General features: G+C 34.5%; 1 protein-coding gene across 1 annotated transcript; it reads right to left on the bottom strand.

The window, feature by feature from the left end:
* Nucleotides 1-1,233: 1,233 nt before the first annotated feature.
* Nucleotides 1,234-19,721, bottom strand: LOC110025340 (diacylglycerol O-acyltransferase 2D). Its single transcript, XM_020725773.1, has 9 exons — nucleotides 19,471-19,721; nucleotides 19,303-19,377; nucleotides 19,129-19,214; nucleotides 9,380-9,486; nucleotides 9,128-9,283; nucleotides 2,702-2,788; nucleotides 2,463-2,560; nucleotides 2,262-2,349; nucleotides 1,234-1,530 (listed from the first exon to the last, which is right to left on the bottom strand). The coding sequence occupies exons 1-9, from the start codon at nucleotides 19,650-19,652 to the stop codon at nucleotides 1,429-1,431; spliced, it is 981 nt and encodes a 326-aa protein (XP_020581432.1). The 5' UTR covers nucleotides 19,653-19,721; the 3' UTR covers nucleotides 1,234-1,428.
* Nucleotides 19,722-22,938: the final 3,217 nt, after the last annotated feature.

The following is a 22,938-nucleotide window of genomic DNA, read 5'->3' as shown; positions in this document are numbered from 1 at the left end:
ACTTCTCAAAATATAACGCCCCAATTTGATAATATTGGAGTTTGAATACATTCTTGCTTAAAAAACTAAAAGAAAAATGCACCTATATATTTATACAAAAAAAATACCCAGCATTGGTAGAGTTGACATTAAAAAGCATCTTGTATTAAACCCATAATAGAATAATAATGATGGTGAAAATGAATCTTTCCTATGTTCTTGAGGTGGTGAAGGATGCGCTAATGTGTTACCCTCATTCTTTAACTAGGAAGAAGCTAACAAATGATGAGCCATTGGTAGTTGAGAGTAGATTCAAATTCTTTACAAGATTAAAAGAAAAAAAAAGGTAAACGATTAATGTATCTGATCCTTCGATTGAACGTAAAGGGCCTATTGGCAAGGAATATTAATTTTGCAAAAATTCTGGTTCTTCAATTAGTGCTGAAGTAACTGATCCTTTGATTGAAGATGAGGGATTCCAAGTGGTGAAACTTGGGAAAATGGACAGAAAAAAGTGATAAACTCTTACAAGGTTATGCCCAACAGATTAAAAACAAAAAACTAGATGGTCACTAATTGAAGGGGAGTCACAAAACCAAGGATAAACCGGCACTCATTTTCGAAGCATTTTTTTGCAGCTCATCACACCCCAGATTGCCTTTATCTGTCCAATGGTCATAAGAATTGGCTGAAGTTCAACATGTGGACTTTCTACTACTTATTCATAAATATTGACAAGAATAAAAAAAAATTATTTCTAGCTATTAAAAAAACCAAAATAAAAAATCCAATCATATCAGAGTGAGTCAACCTAAAAACTCAAATTTAATCCATCTAATGAGGGAATTTATCTTTCTTCTGCTAAAAGCACAAATTTTATTATAATTATTATTTTATTTTTTAAGTTGACATACAAATCAAGTAGACTATCATGCCCGCTTTATATTGGGGATACTACTCTTGATGGCTTTGACGATTTGTCACGCTGAGTTCATCCTTCTGTTAGAAATTCTCAACGCATTTACTTAATTGGTCGGGTTTTCAAGTTTTCAACATTTAATTCCAACATTTTCATTGCTTCACAACGCTAGAACTTGCCGTAACCTTTCAGCAAGTTACGCAAAAAGGGCTCTGTGATTTTTCTCCCATACTCTCTTTGGTCTGCCTTTGATTTGCTTGCATCTCAACCAAATCAAAATGATGATAAGAAAAAGGTTGATAAAAAATGTAAACAAACATTTCACCTGCAAAAATACAGGATTTTGTTTTATTTCAGAGGATAATTAGTGCATACAAACTGACCTTAAAGCTCTAGGAGTGACAAGAGACTGATTGTTTTTTTACATCATCATCAGCCAATCATGTGTCTCTTTATTTTCTCTAGAATTTTTGAAATGAATTACAATGATCAAGCTTGGTTTCCATACCATTGCCACAAATACTTAGATTTCATAGAATTCTCAGGTGGAGGTCAGGATATCCTACTCTTTCTTTGTGTCTTTCAAAAAGATCTTTCATGGCTGAAATGAACTGCTCATGAACCTCATTTATCTGCAATAGATACAAACAAAATATACGATCATTCAAGTGAAATAGTTTAGCTATAGATAAATATGAATTACTACTGGATGAATACATTTTATAAAACTGCCTATTTTATATGAGCTGATAGTTGGACTATAAGTTATCGATAGCCAAGTTGACACGGTGAAGAATGCTAATGATAATTTAGAAAAACTACTAGTATATACTGAAGAATAATTATTCTAGAGAAGCAGTAAAATGATTAGGATAAGGTACACACAACAATAAGGCGCACATTGATGAAAAAATGATATTGGTGTTGAGAGACTAGAAATTGAATAATTCTAAAATAACATTGATAGAAGTTGTTTAAAAAACTAACTTAAAATAAGCTCAACATCTAAACAACACCCAATAGTCTCAAATAAAAATGAGAATTCACAAGATCAACATCAGGCACTTAGGAAAAGGCTAATGATGATGATTAGTAGACGAACAAAATTCTTTTAACTAAATTGTTCATTTGTATACATTCCATCCAATTCCTATATGCTTGCATATCTAACACCTAAGCTTTACCTTTTACATTTATATCACTCAAATCTTTCATATACAAGAAAGATAACATTATTTTAACTTTTAACAAGCAAAATGCATCTAGGTGTTAAATATGCAAAAACATAGGAAATTGACTGGTATGCATGTAAATCTTCCAAAAAAAGTAAAGCATGCATTACAAAAATTGAATGGGACTTTACCTCATCCTTGGAGGGCTGTGGAATTTTCTTGACCTCAATGGGCTTACCTACTACAACATGCATAGGTTGTCTAAAAGGTATTGGAGATCTACATTATGAACCAAAGCAAGTGGTAAAACTAATTAGTGCATTAAACAATAAGCCTAGCCCAGATACTTAAAAAAGTTTACAAAAAATGATGACAAGACATGTTTGAGATACCCAAATCTTCCCCAGAAAATAATAGGAGTGAACTTGATTGCCCGAGCAATCTGGATAAAGATTTTCCCACTTGGTTTCCACCATTTGTAGACATGAGACTGCACCAAATCAAACAAATCAATACAAAATAAATCCTCACGAATCAAAATTACAAGAGAATAGAGCAACTAATGAACAATTTGTTGTTTACATTGCAAACTTCAAAAAAAGTATCTTCCGCTAAGCAAAATAGGTTTTACCTGACCAAAGCAGAAAACAGGGACCAGGGGTCGCCCATTCTCCATTGCTATCCTTACAAATCCTTTCCTTGATTTAAGGAAAGCAACCTGATCATAAAGACCAAAACAGAACTCTGAGCATAATCTGATTATGTAAAAAAGGTTTCCCTTTAATATTGATATTGAATCCTAATCTTGGCTTTAGAAAACGTATTCCAAAGTAAAAGAAAATGAATAGTCAAACACAAAATAATTTGATAGAAAAATCAAACAGATTTTATGCCTGTGCCACAAGAATATTTCTTGTGCCTGCATATGTTAAAGTTCAGCATTTCACTTAGCTGATATGCATCAACACTTGGGCTATAGGCATCTGTTGACCTCATTTTGAGGTCATTACTCTTTTTCCTAAGGATCCTAAGATATAGCTCTAGGGGTTCCTATTGACTATCCTAGAAAACTAGTATCGGAATCCATCCCCTTAGAAATTCCAGCCACTTCCTATTTCTCTTGTGATGTCCCACATTGATGATCTCAAAACCATCGTCCTATAGTCGAGTGGTAAAGGACTATCATGTGGAGGATCAAGGAAAAATTCCCAATAGGATCTCAAGCCCTAAGAAAACTTCTTCAGGACTTTATCATCACACACGCACACCAAATGCAAAAAATTCACTAAGTTGAAAAATTCACTAAGTTGGCAAAAAATTCACTAAGTTGCACAAAATCGGACTTACATTGAGCTTAAATGATGGGTAAAAATGCTAACTTCTCCAGACGACCTCCGACGATAAAATGGACTGCGCCAACACGTTCGGGACACCAATTTTAGTTAGGAAAGACACCCATATTGAATTTTAGTAGGAAATGACACCCATATTGTAATAATTTCTGACACGAGAAAATTGCACGCAAATCAATGAATTCATCAAAACCACCACCGACGGTGAAACGGACCGCACCAGTGCGTCCGGAACGTCAAAATTACCTAAAAAAGACACTAATTTTTGTTATGTCTTGACGCACGAATAAAAAGTACGAATCAAATTTTTTTTTAAGAAATATTAAATATTTAATATACTTAAAATATTAAAATTATAATCCTAAACCCTATTTACCCTCTACCCGCACACTTAAACCCCCATTTGACCAGTCCCATGGCTCGATCCCGAGGTGCTCGTCCCGCTCCCCTCGCGTGCCCTAGCTCCCGTGGACGATCCACGCGTCAATCTCTTCCCCTTTTCTCGACTCTTCCTCTTCTTCGTGTGGCCGCTAGACTATTCAGCTCTCCAATTGCAAGGGCCGAGCTGACCGACCCTTCTCCTTCTCGAGGTTTTACCGTCTCTCTCTTTGTTGTGGCGATTATGTTCTCGTCGTTTGATTCGCCTACCAGTGAGGCTGGTAGGTGGCTGTCCCCCTCTCTTCTCTGCTTATAAAAAGGGTCTCTGGTGGACTGTTTTGGGTTGTTAAAAATTTCTTGAGAAAAATTTCTTGAGAGAAAAAATTTCTTGAGAGAAAGGGAGGCTGCGGTTTTACTGTTTGAGGTCTTCAGGGAAGAAAGCTCTGCCGAAATTCATTCTAGATTAAATTCTCGTGCGTTGGGAGTGTAGAGCATTCGTGGGTTGCTGTTTTCTGAAGCTTTTAGGAAGATAAGCTTTGCCAAAATCCTCTCTAAGTTAGAATCTCGTGCGTTGGGAGTGTGGAGCATTCGTGAGTTACTGTTTTCTGAAGCTTCTAGGAAGAGGATTACTGTGAGAGTGGTTTTCTTGAATCTGTCTTATAATTTTGCTTTAAGTCTGCATAAAAGAGGTATTCTCCTTCTTTCCTCTATTCTGCACTCTTTAGGATGACATTTAAAAATACTTCTTTTCTCTTCTAAAGCATGTGGAAATAAAGTTAAGCCCTGTTTTTGAGATTTAAGCATGGATACTTGCTAGAATCAATAGCAATGAAGCATAATATAGATATTTTTCTTTTTTTTTTCTGCTTAAAAATGCATGATGGATAAAATTTTGGAGCATCCAAATGGTTGCCGTGAGATGATAGCTGCCTATTTGGAATACATGTTAAATGAAATGTTGGTTCGAGATTTAATTCTTGAGCTTTTTATTATTATCACCCCTGTTCAAATACATGTTAGAAGTTGTTTCGATGCTTTGGGATGTTGGTTTTAAGAACCTACCTATGCTTCTTTGTTTCCTGTTGCCTGTCCCTGTTCGAAGTATATATATTGGATGCAAATTTTGGGATTTAATGTTTTGTGGAATCTGATTCTTAGTGACTCTGTTTTGGTCCATTTAGTGGGCTCGAATTTAACCTCCTTTGGATTAACTATTAGCTGGAAATTCTGCCTTGTTTTCCCCATATGGGTAGGTTCGATTTTCGCCCCTTGGAATTGGATTCTTGCTGGAAATATTTTCATTTGTTTTGCCCATATGTTGGGCTTAGTTGCCCATGTGTTGAGTTCGGTTTGGGCTTCTTTTGAATCAAATTATAAATGAAATTTTTCTCTGTTTTGACCTATTTGGAGGGCTCGATTTTGGCTCTGTTAGATTGGAATTATAGCGGAAAGGTATTTTTCTGTTTTGGCCCATTTGGTGGGCTCGGTTTTTGGTTTTTTTGAGATGAATGAATGTTGGAAACTATTCTCTGTTTTCCCACTTTTGTTGGGTTTGAATTTGATCTCTTTTGGAATGGAATCATGCTGAAAATACATTCTCTGTTCTCCCATTTGGTGGGACTCGATTTTGGCTCGGTTTGCCCATATGCTGAGTAAAGTCTTGGCTTAAACTGAATTCTTTTCTTTAGCCTTCATATTGGGTTTAGTTAGATTGGAGACAAGGAATTGGTTTGGTTCAAAAGCTCATCTCTCTTTTACTGGGTTTAGTTGGACTGAAACTATATTTTATTCCTTTTTTTGTCTTGCTGGGCTCGGGTATGCCTGTTGTGGTTCCCTGTTTTTGCTCTTCTTCCTGGGCTCAAGTTTACTGGCCACGGTTTTCCTGTTCTTCCCCTCTGTTGGGTTCGGTTAAGTTGAAAATTCTGGATATAATGTTCCCTTTTGAGATTTTTATTGGTAATCAAGTTTGTCATCCCAAAATTCATGATCTCAATATATATTTCTATATGGGAATGTTTGAAATAAGCTGATCAATTCATTACTATGTCTTACTTGATGAAAATGGCTTCGGTTTGGATAGTTTATGGCAGTTTGTCCATTCACTCTCTTATGTATATCAAAGGTAATACAATGGCAATACCTATGGTGGTTTCCTTTCTGCTACCTTGACCGTGAGTCTTACTTGGTGTTTGCTGCCTTTGTGGCCTTCTTCTTTGCCCCTACTCGCGAGCCTTATTGTTGTGATTTGTGTTGTGGTTGGCTGGGATTTAGTTTACTTCTCATTTTATCCTGGCTATGAGTTCTTCCTATGATTCTTTTATATTAAAGGTGGTTGGGTCAGGCTTAAATATGTGGTGGCTTTTCCTCTTGTTACCCTTACCCGTGAAATTAAATGTGATGGGTCTCCTTCCTGCTGTCTTGGCCGTGAGCCTTACTTGGTGTTTGTTGCCTTCGTGGCCTTTCTCTTGAAGCCCTTACCTGTGAGCCCTACTCTCTTTCCTGGCCTTACCCGTGAACCCTGCTCTCCTTCCTACTGTTATCCGTGAGCCTGTTGAGGATTGTTCAGTTTCATTTTGCCCCGACCATGAACGCTTCTATATAATCTAAATTGATGTTACATTTATATAGTTGTGGAAAGCTTTTAACAAATAGTGGAATTAAAAGATTTTGATATGGGCATGATTTCTGGAAGTTCAAAAAAGGTTTTGCCCTTGAATTATCTTTCTTTATCTAATTTGAGAAATATAAAAGGCTTGTATAATTTCATTTGAAGGAAACATAATGTTGATGCAAATTGAATCCATGAAAGGGTTTGAAAACTGATAAAATTGCTATTTGGAAATGATACCCTTCTTGGGTTGATCCAATTATAAAATTTGAGAAAATGATATCCTTCTTGGATTGATTCAAGGATCTTGGGCTCTCGTGTTTAGATCTTTTTGACACGATCTTAAGGATTGCTTCACCCGTTATTCTTTCGATACTTTGGGTGGATCAATTCCTTCTTTTTCTCATCCCCATTTTTATCCTTTTTTTTCTTGTTTCTTGGTTCGGTTTTCTGTGCTTATGTCTGATATATAAGTGCCCATATATAGCCTTTTGTTATATATGGAACCATCAAACAAGATCGCAAGTAGGTCGATATTGTTTTGGGGCTTAGGGCGATGATGACAAAGGCACGCCGGTGGTAGAGCAGAATAATATCTCATCCTACAACACCAAGACTCAATTCTCAGACCTGATGAATTGTAGGATGAAAGTATCATTCACCGACACAAGACTAGCGGGGACCCGTACCTTCTTAGGATTGTTGGCGCTTACGCCCGATGACGTGATCGACTCGTGGACAACTATTCGTTTTTCAAAATTGATAAAACAAATTGATAAGAACATATACAATATTTATAAAAAAATACTTTCACTATAAAATTAATATAACTTTTTTTTGTAAGTCAGAAATATATATACATGCTAAAATATGAATTTTAGAAGTGTCATAACTTGGTTGTCCACTTGTTGATTACCGATACCGGGCTAAGGAGTACCCTCCTAAGTTAAGTTCAGTAGGAAGTTCAGTTAGTGAAGTGGCGGGCTTTATACATCCGGGTGACCAATAGTAACTTTCGACGTCCCTCGGGTACAAATATATATATTTGAGCCTAGCTCCGACCCGAGTGCTTGCGGTCCCCCACTTTTTGGACTTTTTCATATATCACCTTTAGGCTTTTGCACAACCCTGTTGTGCAATTATAAGTCCTAACACTTAAAGATTCCGAGGTTACCGTACGGTACGGTGTAAATCCTCCTATCTTTTTAAGTCATTTGCACGATCGAATATCGTGCGAATATAAGTCCTAAATTCTAAATAAATTGCAGGATTAAACATTAAATAACATCATTTCAAAGATATAAACCCAAACAATAGGATAGTTGGGAGGTCACCAGAGTTCTCCCTGGATCTGTGATATCCCCTACTCTTCACTCCTTTGGACTTCTTAAAATGACTGTTCTTATTTGAGCCACTCCCGTTTGATTTTCTCGTGTCCAATCTTGGAAACTTAAACTTTAAAATCCAGAAGATAAAACCACTAATCTTAATCAAGAGTTTTTTTAAGTGACCCCAGTCATTTAAGATGTAATTAACTATAGGGGCTTGCCTCTATAGGGAACTTGAAACCCAGGTAAAATAAACCCTATCTAATTCTCATATTAGATAGGAGAACTTGTTGGCCTTATATAAAATATTTCGTAGACCAAACGGATGTCACAAATTCTTTAGTTTAGGTGATTGAGCCTACTACAAGTGATATGTTTATGCTTCGGGATAAATATATTACTTGTGGTATCGTGCTTAGTCATCCAAACTATCCAAAATATAAGACTCGCTTGTCTCATCTATTTTTAAATTAAAATGTTACTTTTAAAGATCATATTTACATCAAAACAATTTTCATATTTATAAAGCTTATCTCCCTTTTTCAAGATCATAAAGATAAAATTTAAAATAAAATGGCTGACAACATCATAAAGCTCACAAGAGTTTTCTTGATAGGATGGCTTTGATATCATCAAAAAGTTCAAATGATGTGGTTCTATTGAAATCTAAGTGAGAATGTAGAATCAAATACTCTCAAATAGTCATCGAAACATGATGTTTCTAATTTCATGCTAGGCTTTACAAGAATCTTAAATTTTCCATTTGTGACCTAATCAAATAGCACCGGCAACAGACACATGTAAGATTTCTATGAGAATCCTCAGATTATATTCTTCTCTTGTTTTACAAATGCTTCTTCCCGTTTTACTATACTTTTATTGGCATGAAATACATTATTTGTTTTTTTTTCCTTTTTTATTTCAATTCTAATGATCTAAAGTATTAATCGCAAATGCTAAATATTTTATGATGTAGCAAACATTTAGAAGTTATGTTCAACACTAACTTGGGATAAAAAAAGTTAGATCTGCAAAAAAAAAAAAATTTCTTCGATCCTTAAGTATGCCACGGTTTTAACAGAATTAAAATTAGCAAAATTCACTCAATCGTATGAAAGCAAGTGTTGGTTCAAGAACCTCCGCACTAGACTAGGGTTTTCATCGAGTAAAGAGGACCCTTTATAGAACAACAGAGTTTCTACTAAGTATTCACCTATCAAATGTTTCATTTTCAGCCATCACAAAAAGTAAATTCCATTTATACCGACACAAAAACCCAGTTGCGTGTGTCTCACAAAGCAGAAAGGTTTAATCCTTACCCGAAAAAATGGAAAGAATTAACATGCTTAAGAAAAATAATGTAAATGCCACCACCGAACAAGAATTCAAACCTCTGAATCGTAGTTCATGTGAATTATCTCCTGTACACCACCAGGCACAATGATGCAGCTGTAACCAGCTTCCAAGTACTGGTAAAAATGCCTTCTTGAGGCTGGAACTAGCCCCAGCCATGTCCATATCTGCCTAAGAAATGGTGTAAGGAAGACCTGCACACCGAGTATGTCGCTCAAACAACATAAAGGTAGAAACTTGAACTCCAAAACTCTGAGAATGAAAGTAAAAAATGTTCCAGGAAAGCTTACAGCACTGCTTGCAAGGACCTTAATCTTTGTTAGTGGCATGAAACCAGTAAGGTCAGCAAGAGCACAAACACCAATGGGCAAGACTGAATGTGGCTCATAACCAAATACTGCAATCAACAGATTCCTCCACATAACTCACAAATAGATAGTTCGGCTCTATTGGAAACGTAGCAAACTTTAATCATAATTTATCAAGTGAGATAAGCAGGGTATTCTTTTGGAGTATTCAAATTTTAAATTTCTTTTAAAAATTAGTACATTAGTTTATAATCCTAGTCCCATACAAGGGGCTGCATTTATATCAAATGCAAGTAAAAAACGAAGAAAAATAAAAGAAAATGATCTCCTCTTATTCGTATGTGTGTGCATGTGCCAAAAGAAAAAGAGAGTAAGCTAACAAAGAAGCTTGGGATACCCTAAGCACCATATTTAAGCGTGTTGGCTTGGTGAAGGAAGTTTACCTCAAAAGGTTTGAGCCAAGTTTGCAGGAGCTCACATGAAAGATGGTGCAATTGTCTTGAATTGATTTTCCTAGTTGTTATACAAATAATAAGAAAAGAAATGCTGAAACTTATTGAAGATGTGCGAGTAATGGGAAAAATGTATTGGTCAATTAATACTGAAGTACAAGCATGTCATGGCTGCAACCATAGATTATAAAGCCATGGAATCTGAATGACCAACCATCAAGTTGGTGTAACAAACCGAACCTATTCAGCCTTTAACTGAACTGGCACAATCCCATGACCAATCGACCCCTAATCACAAGAAATAACCCAAATCATTACCATCGCTTTATCCCCTTGCAATTACATGATTTTTCCCAAGAATTGCCCAAGCTGCCCGTTCTATTTCCTACTACTTTTTTCACTTGTTCGCTCCTTTTAAGGACGAGCAAAGTTGGGGCTTCATAGTTCATCACCAAGTTTTGTTGTTGACCTCTTGTCAACGGAGAACCACCTTCGCCTCTTTTTTCACTCAACATCAGCATTTAAATGTCCTTAGCAGTCAAGTCCTTCCCCCAAACCCTACGAGACAATGATACTATATTCATTTCTCTCCTTCCACTTTCTGCTTTTTTTCCTTTTCATTGCAATTTCATCAATTCATCATCTCCATGCTTGTTAGATGAATTTAACTTTTTCTGTATATTTAGATTTGGACATGCATTCTCCGGTTAGTTTAATCTTTATGTTAGACTAATTAGTTCATTTTATTTAATAGTTGGTTCGGATAGGTTGAGTTGGTTTACTTTAATTTTAGTTAGTAGTAGGTATTTTATATATTTAGTTATATATATATAGGGAGAGAGAGAGAGAGAGAGATCCACACCCCATAGGATTACACTTTGTTTAGTCATTCTAATGATAAAATTATAGGGCTACATTCCAGATTTGAAGAACGCATATTATTATTAAATAATTATTAATCTTAATTAATTTATGCGATAACTAAGGTCAAAGAAGATGACACCTATTTTAACAACTATTAATTTTGTTAAGCCTTTATTAAATGTTTTGGGATTAATAGACAGCTTGTGCTATGTAGGATCTTCAACTGATGTTGGAGTTCCATAAAACAACCACAACGTAAGTAACTATTAGTTATTAAGGGAAAAAGGACATTATACTTGTTATTTGTATTATGTTACTAGCTATTTTGTAGGCGATTTGGATGAGAAGATATTTTTATTTATTTATTGTGATTTGGATGAAAAGATTCATATATAATAACCATAAAAGTTTAAGGTTGAAGGAAAAAAAGACCAAGTGTGTCTACTTAAAAATCTTTATATGCCTTCAAGCAATCTCCAAACTTCTTGTTCATTAACTTCGATAGTTGTATGTTTATTCATGAGACATAAAAAAGCCCATTTAATAGTTGTGTTTGACAAGCAACTACAGATATAGTTTTAGTATATATGCTCCTGTATGTTGATGATATATCGACTTACACTGGAATAAGTGAAAAATCATAAATCCAAAAATCGAAGAGTAATTTGAGTGCAAAAATTAAAATGAAAGACTTTAGTCTTGTTAAGAAGATGGAAATGAAGACTACAAAAAAAAAGGTTACTTTATTTCTAACACGATAAAGCTGTATCAAGAATGTGTTGAAAGGATTTGGCTTGCAGATTGCTAAGCCTGCACATTCCCAACTTGCTAGGATTTTTTTTTGTGTGTGTGTGTGTTTGTGTGTGACCAACTTCATCTTAAGTAGCCAGAAGAGGAGAAAGAAAAAAGTGTCTTATGCTAGTGTAGTTGGAAGCATTATGTAAGTGATGGTATGCAGACATTTCAATATTTCACATAACCATGCTCTTTTTATTATTATAGTTATTACTTTTTTTTTTGTCAACAGCTTCTCCCAAGAACAGAGTATAATCAAATACAGGGATAGGCCTAATCAAGCTCATTAGCTAAAATAAAATTTGAGATGTCTCAGATACCCTATATGTTATGATTTGATGCATATAAAGGAAAATATGATTGCAATGATGTGGGATTTCCCAATTCAGATTAAGTTGATAATTTTGATAGTAGGGCCTCAGATTTATTGATTCCTTGATTCATCTAGGGTAGTCATTAGTTGAAATATTTGTCTTAGCCTATATTTATGTTGCAGCAATAGAGGTAAAGCATATAGTAATTTTTAAAGCTATCCAATAAGTTATTTAATTGAAAGAATTGGTTCAGGATAACTCACCAATAACTCATCAAAATAACTCACCAATTCTCACTGATAGCCAATACTTAAAATTTGCATTGGGAATGCTCAGCAATTTTTTGAGACGGTTAACAGCTGGATTTGCATTAAGATAGCTTAGCATTTTTCTATAGTGGTCAGTGCTCTTCACTTAGCAAGAGATCAGATGCAACATGAAAAAACCAATAATATCAATGTATTGTACAATTCCATTATAAATAAGGATGAAGATTGTGATATCAAGATCTAAACAAAGCACAATCATGTTGATATTATTATCAAGATGATTCTTGTTCTTAAGTTCAGGAAGATTTGATACAAAAAGGAAAAATTGCAATAGTTATATTAGATAGGCTACAGGGTAAATACTGTAAGTACCCACCTAAAATCCCAAGCATTGTCCATATGCTATCGAAAAAAAAACCGAATGCCAAAAAGGATCAGACCAAGTGACTCACCAACATTATAAAAATATAGAGATTACAAACAAGATAGGTATAGGATCTCATAATAAAAGGGCTACTAAAAAACCATAAATATTCCATCCAAACATGTAAGGTGCAAAAATTGTGGACCTATAGGATCACTATATATGTTATAGTCATTCTTAGAGATCCGTTGAGAGAAATTTCATTTTCCTCTTACAGCCTTCTTTTGAGAAATGTTATTTTAAATTTGGAGATATCTTTACATCGACTTGTTATTGTCATAATATTACAGAAAGTAATAAATCTGAACCTTGTAATATTAAAAATTGGATATTAGACAACCTAATTAGAAGAGATATATTTACAAGATCTTTTCTATATTAGAGTTATTCCTAATCTAGAGAGTTGGAAGTGTGTATAAATATGCAATAGATGTTTTCAATTATGAATAAGAAAAGCGAAAACTTTCTCGTTACGTGGTATCAAAGCATCGTTGATTTGTTTCGTCTATGTATGTTTTGTTTGGCATCGTCTGTGTAGATCAAACAAATCGACGTCTTCAACTTAGTTGTCAGCATATCTAGAGACCTTCGGCTTTGTCATTTGTATCACTCGACGGCATCATCTCCATCTTTGGCTTCGTTCGAAAGCTTCATCAACTTTGATGAAGTATGCAAGCCTTCGAACGGTGTTGTAACCTTCTTCCTACATCATTTGTGTCGATCAAATGAATCGGCGTCTTCGGCTTCGTCGTTTGCATCCCGAGACATCTTCGACGTTGACATCACCATCTTCAATTTCATCTTTGATTCCATTCAAAGGCTTCGTTGGCTTCGTTAGTTTCATCAGTTTAGGTCGTCGATTTTAACGACTTCTTCCGCTTTAGTTGCTATGTTTGTCTTCGCGCTCGTCAAGACAGTTGTCTAGTAAAGCTCGATATCATTCTTCTTGAGAGCTCATCTCACCCTTCAGCTCATCCATATTGCTGCATTGTGGAAACCACCAGTGGGAATAGGTGATTCAATCTCCTAGAATATACAGTGATAATTATGGTTGTGGATCAAAAATATATTATGACAAGTTTGGTTTTATCGGTGGCTAAAATTACATATTAAAAGTTAAATGTCGTCAATAATTTTTATTAAAGTAAAACTGTGAGAATCTATTTAAGGAGTATATCTCAAGAAAGCCATCTCGTTGATAATCCTCCAGTTGATACTGATTTGAATTAAACTAAGTGGATGAGAATTGATGTCCACCTTTTCATACAAATATGGAACTCTATAGAAACCCAATCAATCTGATCATTTTACTCATTGTGATCGTGTTAAAGATACGATGAAGGAATTGACGTTTGTGTTTTCTGAGAGATAAAATACTTCTCGAATCTTTAATGTATACAAGGAGTTATGTCGAGCTAAACAATAGGATCAGTCACTTAACACATATCACATACACTTTTAAACGTATTTATGAATAATTGAATGCACTATTGTCCTTCAGAATTGATGTCCAAATTCGGCAAGTTTAAAGAAAACAAATAGTTATTATGAATTATCTAGTTGGCCTCAACTCTCCATCACTATCAATGTGAAAAAAAGATACACTCAATTTCAACTACTACATTTTTAAATTGTGAGTAATGTTAATTTGCTAAACACCATCATTTCTATTATGTTCTCAAAGTTAATAAAATAGTATGTCATAGTTTTGAGTTGATTCATTCTGATGATCGCGGATCTTATGCTATTTTATTTAATGGATTTCAATATTTTGTCATTTTTGTGGAATATTTGTTTCGTACAACTTGGATTATCTTTATGAAATCCCATAATGAGTTACTGTCATAATTTTAATATTTTTGTGCCGAAAATAGAATTTAATTTAATATTTTGGTTAAGATTCAAAGAAATGACAATGTCAAAGAATATTTTATGCACCATTTCAGACGTACATGACACAAAACAAGATGTTTCATCAATCATCCTGTGTCGAGACTCCATCTTAAAATGGAGTAGCTGAAAGAAAAACTAGACATTTTCTTGAGACAGTTGGAGCTCTTTTGTTTCAAATGAATGTGCCTAAACAATTCTGCGTTGATGTAGTTTCGACTGCATGTTTTTTGATTAATTGGATGCCTTCTACTATTCTACAAAACCAGACACCCTACCAATTTTTATTTCCAATTCACTCTCTTTCCTATTGAACCACACATAATCGCGTGTACCAGTTTTGTTCGTGATGCTTGTCCACAAGTTTCTAAATTGGACCCTAAGTCATTATGGTGTCTTTCTAGGATATTTTTGTTTTCCAAAAAGGTATTGATGTTTTTCCCCTCTCTTAAACAGGTACATGATTTCTGCTAAAGTCACCTTTCATGAACAAACAACATTCTTTGGTGGCTCATCAATGCATAAAACATCACAAGATTCTAACGAGTTATTAATGTATCACACCATAAATTTAGATCTTGCTCTAGCTCCACCACCAGTTCCTCAGCCTAGACTACCTATATCACTAATGTATACTCGAAAAGACCCTCTCCTTCAAATCATAATTTAATAATATCTTCCTTAATGGATCCTCCTCCCAGTGAAATTGATTTACCTATTGTTCTTAAGAGGTAAACATCAATGTGTCTATCCCATTTTCTCGTGTTAAACATAATCAGTTATCTTTCACATCTTGCTCGTTTGTTGCTTCTCTTGGCTCTGTTGAGATTTCAAGATGTATTCCACAAGCCTTACCACATTATAGGTGGCATGCAACTATGCTTGATGATATGAATGCCTAAGTAAAAATGAAAATAGGGAACTAGTTGAACTACCTTATGACAAGAAGGTTTTTGGTTGTAAGTGAGTCTTTGCAATTATCATTCTGATGAATCTGTAACTCATTTGAAAGCTCAATTGGTTATTAAGGTCTATGCATGAACTTAAGCAATCAAATACTAGGACAAATTATATTCGGTAGCTAAGTTGACTTCAATTCAACTATTTATATCCTTGGCCGCAAAGAATAATTCTCTTGCACCAACTAGAAGTGAAGAGTACTTTTTTGCATGATGAAATTTTAAGAGAAGTATACATGGAGTAACCTCTTGGGATTGTTGTTCAGTGATAGTCTAAAATATAGATTGCTTTTGGAAGTCCATATATGGATTAAAACAAAGCCCTCGAGCATGATTTAAAAAATTTAGTCAAACCATAAAAGAGTTTGGGATGCAGAAAAATAAAAGTGATCACACAATATTCTATAAGCAATCTACTTCGTGTGCAGGAAATCTCATAATTGAAATCATTCTTTTAAAATCAATTCAACACTAAAGATCTGGGTTCCTTAAATTACTTTTTGGGGATTGAGGTATCAAGGAGCAAGAATGGTATCTTTCTATCTCAACGAAAGTATGTGTTGCATTTGTTAGCAGAACTGAAAAATTAGGACTCAAACTATGCAATATTTTGATGCTTCCTAATCAGCAACTTATCAAGAATGGAGAGTCTTTTAATGGACCTGAACGATATAGGAAGTTAGTTAAGAAATTAAACTATGTCATAGTAACTTGTCTTGACATTGTGTATTCAATTAGCACTATGAGTCAGTTTATGTTCCCCCACAGTCCATCATTCGTCAAATTTAGAACAAACACTATGTTACCTCAAAGAAGCTCCTAGACAAGGTATTTTATCTCAGTACCATGGTCATAGAAATATTGAATATTACTCGGATACAGATCGATAAATTTATAAGATTGATCAAAGATCTATTACTGGATATTGCGTCTTTATTTGTGGTAATTTGGTCTCATGGAAGAGTACGAAACAGAATGCAGTGTCATAGTTCAGCGTTGAATCTAAGTATTGAGCAATGACACAAACTTTGAATGAAATGATGTGGGTCTCCCAACTCTTGACTGAAATAATTTTTAAGATGGTTGTTCAAGCAAAGTTGTGGTTTGATAACCATGTTGCAATTCATATTACCTCAAACTGTCTTTCATGGCAAACCAAGAAAGATAAGATAGATTGTTATTTTGTTCGCGAAAAGATTCAACAAAATTTAGTTTCTATAGGTCATGTTAAGACTAGAGGAATAACTAGGCGATATCTTCACAAAGGCCTTTAATAGAACTAGGGTCACTTGTATTTGTAACAAGCTAGGCATGATAAATATCTATGCTCTAGGTTGAGGAGGACTATTATGGAAAGTAATAAATATGAAACTTGTCCTTTAGGAAGCTTGTATATTAAAAAAATTTGATATTAGACAATCTAATTAGAGAAGATCAAATTACATGATATTTTTTTTTATGTTATTCCTAATCTAGAGATTTGGGAGTATATATAAGTATGTAATATATATTTTAAAAATTGAACATGAAAAGAGGTAGCTTTCACGTTATAGATACAATAATATTTATTATTATCTACTTCTCTTCTTATTATGTGCTCCTCCATACATTTGATAGTGGATTTATATGTGCCTCCTCATCCTATGGATATGGGTCATTCTTAACCAAATCAAATAAATTCTAGTTTAATTATCCATGTGTGGTTGTGCTTTTAAATCCAATATTGCATGTGTGCGTATTGCTTTGCTTCTTTTGTTTTCTAGGTTAATCATGTTACTCTTTTGACATTGACGAAAAGAATTAATTAGGGCATTTTAATTGCAACAAAAAAGTTCATTGCATTTCAAACATATAAAACATTAAAAGTCACATAGATATGCAAACTAAGTGCAAGATTAAAGCACTCATATTAGATATACATTTAAAGGACGTAGGCCTCAAAAATATTTCAAATATTTTTAATAAGCATTGTGACACTCAATAATAACTTATAGTTTCAATTACTCTACTACAAAATGGTATTACAAAAAAGAAAAACCATGCCATCTTTGAAATGCTAAATATGCTAAGATGAAAGGAGTATCAAAGATCCTTGGGTTGAGTCATTGCATGCTCAACTTGTTTTCTTGAAGCTACACTTTCAAATAGTGTGAAGGACATGATGCTAAAAGAAGCTTGGAGTGGCTAGAAATCTAAAAGAGCACATTTGCGAACTTTTGGGTGTGTTACCTATAAATGGTTACCATACACAATAAAAAGAAAGTTTGATAATTTTAGCATTAAGTGTGCTTTATAAGGTACAATGAACAAGTAAAGGCAAGCAAACTTTATAATCAACTAACAAAAAAGAAGTTGAATAATGGAGATGTGTATGAAGATACTCAAGGAAAAAGAACTTTAATAGGAGAACCAAAGTAAAGCTAGCTATTATAGAATGAAGCAAGACAACTACTAAAGGAAATTACTAAACAGAAATAGCATACACCAACAACGTCGCCAAGAGAAATCCATAAAAGTGGCTCAATTTAAAACCCAAACCAAATTTAACACAACATTGTCCTAAACTCCATAAAGAACGACATGCTTAGCAGAAATATATGGACATACAAGAAGAACAAAACATACTTTTCTTAATTGCTGGCTGTGAGCCTCTTAAATGTGATGATGCAATGAATGATCAAAATTGGAGAACAGGATAGAAGAAGAGATAAGGTTAAATACAAGAAAGTGAGGCATGAGAGTTAAGTGAACTTCTACCCAAACAGGATAATATTAGAGTGCACGCAGTCAGTGTGTAAAACCAAGAGAGGTGTTCATAAGATAATCAGCCTCTACAAGGTGAGACTAATAAGTAGCTAACATGATGAAATAGTTAAATTCACTAGCAACACAATGAAGGTGGACTTAATGACAACTTGATAAATTGATATAAAATCAAGATTTCTAAATGAAGCTCAGGAGAAGGATTCCAAAGGCTTCGTTGCCAAAGGCCATGAAGACATGGCATACAGGCTGAAGAAATCCCTATAAAAAAAAAACATCAAGGCTTCACAATGCTCATATTGATGACTAATTGGATAAGAATGTGTTCATAAAATGTCCATAAAACAGAAACAGTACATTAAGGCCAACACAATGAAGTTCTGATTGTTCTCCTATATATTAATGGCACATTCTTCGTAAGAGGTTTAAAGATGTTTAAAGAATTATTTAAACGATATAATATTTTTAATAATAATGAAAGTGATAAGGAGGATCAATAACAGTCATTCCAATGTTTGGGTACTATTAGATAGGATTTAAGCTTGATCTACGCTATTCCAATGGTCAATTAGACTAAATTATCAATGTTTGACTAATTCAAACCCATTGGAATATCACTCTTTATTGCATTTTTTATTCAAACTGGTTCAACCACTTAAGGTTTTTTCGGTTCTGTTCACCAGCCAATTTTTATGGGTTGATCTCAAATTCTTGTAAATCTAGTTTTATGTCAAACCTGATCAACTTAAATAAATATTCACAATTCAACTGCCCGACCCATCTGATTTTCACAACACAGGTCATAATATCTCCTCTCCCTCTTCTCTTCTATTTCTAATTGAATGTGGTGTAAGCGGCCGAAAAAAAAGGGAGAACAAGATGTTAAAAGATATGAGGAGACTTTAGAGTGACTATCCTTTCCCTTTTTGAGTCAACAAATGAGCAAAGATTGCCCTATCTCGTAGCAAAAATGAATCTCATCAAGCATCCGAGCAACTCACCGTAAGCCTGATTTGAATCAAAAGCCTGCATGTCCTCTACATGCAGAGTCAACGGGAAATACCCAACCGCATACTTGCAGATAAATCTGTAACCATCCGAAACCAAAATCATCCAACAATTCAACTTATAAACAAAATCTCGAATCAATACAAAAGAATTAACATAAATAGAACCTTGCTAGCTTCCGCCCTAACTTGTTCTTGTCATTTAGGGGAATCACCATGAAGAACAGCTGCAGCGCGAAGACTCTAGAAAGGTAGAAGTAGATAAAGCAAAAAAATAACGTGACCAACAGAAATAGAGGAAATCAAGACGAAACAAAAAAGGACGAGTGGACAGACAAGGCGGCGATGCGTGCCGGGAGGAGAAGGAGAGAGGCGAAGACGAGGACGACATTTAAGTGGATGGCGCCGAGCCAGAGACTGAGGGCTATTGTTGTGCGGAAGAGAGAGTAGTCAGTTCCCTGAAAGTTCGCCGGAGAGGCGAAGGACGGAGGTTGATCGTCGCCGGTGGTTCCGCCCATTAGAGAAGGATCGCACAGAGTACTGCCAATTGATGAGCGGCAGCTTCTAGACGGAGCGGGACCGAGGGCTCGACTATTTAAATAGGAAGAAGACCACGTGCAAATTTTGAATGCTGTATATTTTAGATTTAGATATTATGAATAAGCGACATTTACATACATACCACCTAATCCTTATTCTTATGTATTATATATTAACATCTAAATTTAATTAGTACATTTATACCAAATAAATCTGTCATAATTCATTAAACTATCACCAATAGGGCTGTAAAAAAAAACTCGTTGTTTGCGAACAATTCTTGTTCGGTTCGTCAATGAGTTCGTGCTCGATTCGTTTGATAGTAAACGAGATAAACGAGACGAACGTGAATAAATTTTTTTCGTTCGGTTAGTTAAACGAACTAAACACGAATATTGACGCGTTCATTCTGTTCGAATCTTTATTGTTCGAAATATAAGATAATTTAAACTAATTATATATATAAATTTATGATATTTAAAAAAATTAAATTTTATAAATTATATAATATATAATAAATTAATAATAATAATATATTAATATATTATGTTAGTAATATGCTAATATATATATTATATATTTATATAATATAAGTTATATAATTAATATATTATATTATTTATATATATATTAATATTAAGGATGTTAAATTGGCTAGCCAACTGGCTCCTCATTCTCGAACAGCTCGTGTTTGACTCGTGTTCGGCTAGTTCATTAAGAAACGAACACGAACAATGACTTCACGAACAATTTCGAACACGAGTTTATTTCAAACAAACTAAATTTTAAACGAACCGAACACGAACACAAGCTCTGTTTGTTTGTGTTCGGTTCGTTTACACCCCTAACTACCAATTTAATTTTTAAGAGATTAAACAGGCGTTTTCATTCATACGAAAAGTGGCTTGCATGTGTGAATTAAAATTTAAGTTTTAAATACATGAATACTAGTATATATATATATATATATATATATATAATTTAGGTTGTTTTTTAATAATGATAAAAATAAAAAAATAATAAGGATAATAATTAATTGCTTATTATAGAGAGAATACAATTATATAAATAATGATAAGTCAAAACTAATTTAAAGTGACAGATCTACGTGTATCTATTACTGGAATCCCTTAGATAAAAAGGCTAAAGGGATTGTTAAGATCCCTAAAACAAAAAATGAATAGATTATTGGTGAGACGTGATCCACCGACTAAAAAACAAAATTTTATTCCCTGGAACGAGGAGCATGTGTTCCTGTTAAACAATCAAACAAAACAAAATTTTAATTAACCTCAAATTGTTCTTCAAAAATTGATTGGGTTAATCTTGAGTCTATTAGATTTTGAATTTAACTCATTGAAAATCATATATTTCTTTTTTAAAATTAAAATAGCAAAATGCTAATGATATGATTTCAATGAGTCAATGTTCATACTGAAATATTGGTGGCAATTGAGAAAGTTTGTTATGATGGTTTTATATAGGTCCAACACACAAATAAAATGATGTTATAAGTTGTTCTTTGACTTAGATGGAGGATATGATATTACAAAGTTGGGAACACTGATTTACTTTCATAAGGTTATAATGAAGATTGATGTAAAGCTAGTGAAGAGCCATAGAAGGTGAAAATTGAGGGTTTAATGACAATGGCAAAGGTAATTATGTAATAATGGTTAGATGATATTTGTCGGTCACTCGTCTATCAACAAATTTTCATCATTTGGTATGAATCTCGAGGATATGCGCGAATCTCAAGTCAATTTTTTTTAGCAAGAAATATTCAAACTTTTATTAAAAAACTTCCAAAACTTGAATTTCAACAAACTATAGTCAAACTAAGCGACTTGACAGACGAGCACAATGACACCAATTTTAGTATTATCTGAGCAAACCAAGCTTAGATTGAACCATTAAGTAATTTTTAGAAGCTTCTAGTACCTAATTGAATGGTCAAATGGATTTCAAATCTGATAGAGCTTGTATTTGAATTAAACATCGCGATGAGACAAATCCAACCAACCTAAGATCACTCAATTTCAACACCGTTGAAACATATAAATGTCCATCAAACACCAAGCTGGGTCTGTCTAATGGAGTTGTTTGGATTCTTTCCTTCCTTATTTTCAGAGAAGCTCTAACTCGTTCATGAAAGGAAGAGCTAGACCTTGAGGAAGCCTAGGACTTGAAGGAGAAGGAGTTGAGGTTCAGTGTTCTACATCAAAGGCCCAATGAACACACCGCTTCTGCAACCGCCAACCATCGTCAACCATCGCTCGTCGGTCATTGTCGGGTGGCCCTTGCTCATTACAATAAAGCCCCTTACAGAATCATGACGTGTGTTGCGAAGTTTCGGCTTGCACTATAGAGTAACAAAGCACCGTGCAGAGTAAAGACCAACTTTGCTGACTTACAAAGCATCTTATGGAGCAAAATATCTCGAAGAAGATGTAACCATGTTCTTCGAAGGTAGTATAACAATACTTAAAAGATAAAGCAATTGGCATCCTGCATACATTGTAACAACGCATCTCAAAAAGAGTGTAACGACACACCTAAAAAACGGCGTAACTACGCATCCCAAATACGGTGAAATGATGCACCACACATATGGAGCAATGACGCACCCTGCATATGGTTTAACAAGACACCTCGCAAAAAATGCTTAAAATCATTGTATTGGGAAATAGTAACTTCTTTCGAACACTTAAAGCTCTTTCCTTGGAACCCACCACTATGACTTATATGATCAACTACGCCTTAAGTAGTAAATAACTCTTGCAGCTCCTAAGTTCGGCCTCTATAACAAAGGAATATTATCACAACTCTTGCAGCTCCCAACTCCGGCTCATATGATCTATGAACATTATCATAGCTTTTGAAGGTACCAACTCTTGCCTTTGTGGCCTACAAAAGTTATTACAGCTCATGCAGCTCCTAACTTGGACCTCTATGGCTTGTAAACATTATCAAAACTAATCTAGCTCCCAAGTCTGGCATCTGTGGCCTACCAACGTTATCAAAGCTCATACAACTTCCAACTCAGGCCCTTGTAGTCTAAATATGTTATCACAACTCGTAAAGTTCCCAACTTTCGTCTTTATGACCTACAAACATTATCATAGCTCATGCATCTGCTAACTTTGGCCTCAACAACCTATGAACGTTGTAACAACTCCTGCAACTCTCTAATAAGGCCTTTGTGGCCAATGACATTCTTAAGAAGAAATTTATGACTTGCATGACCAACTACTGTCATGACTT

The sequence above is a fragment of the Phalaenopsis equestris genome, unplaced genomic scaffold (assembly GCF_001263595.1).
Source record: "Phalaenopsis equestris unplaced genomic scaffold, ASM126359v1 Scaffold000002, whole genome shotgun sequence".
Classification (NCBI taxonomy): domain Eukaryota; kingdom Viridiplantae; phylum Streptophyta; class Magnoliopsida; order Asparagales; family Orchidaceae; genus Phalaenopsis; species Phalaenopsis equestris.
This window is presented reverse-complemented; position numbering and strand designations above follow the sequence as displayed.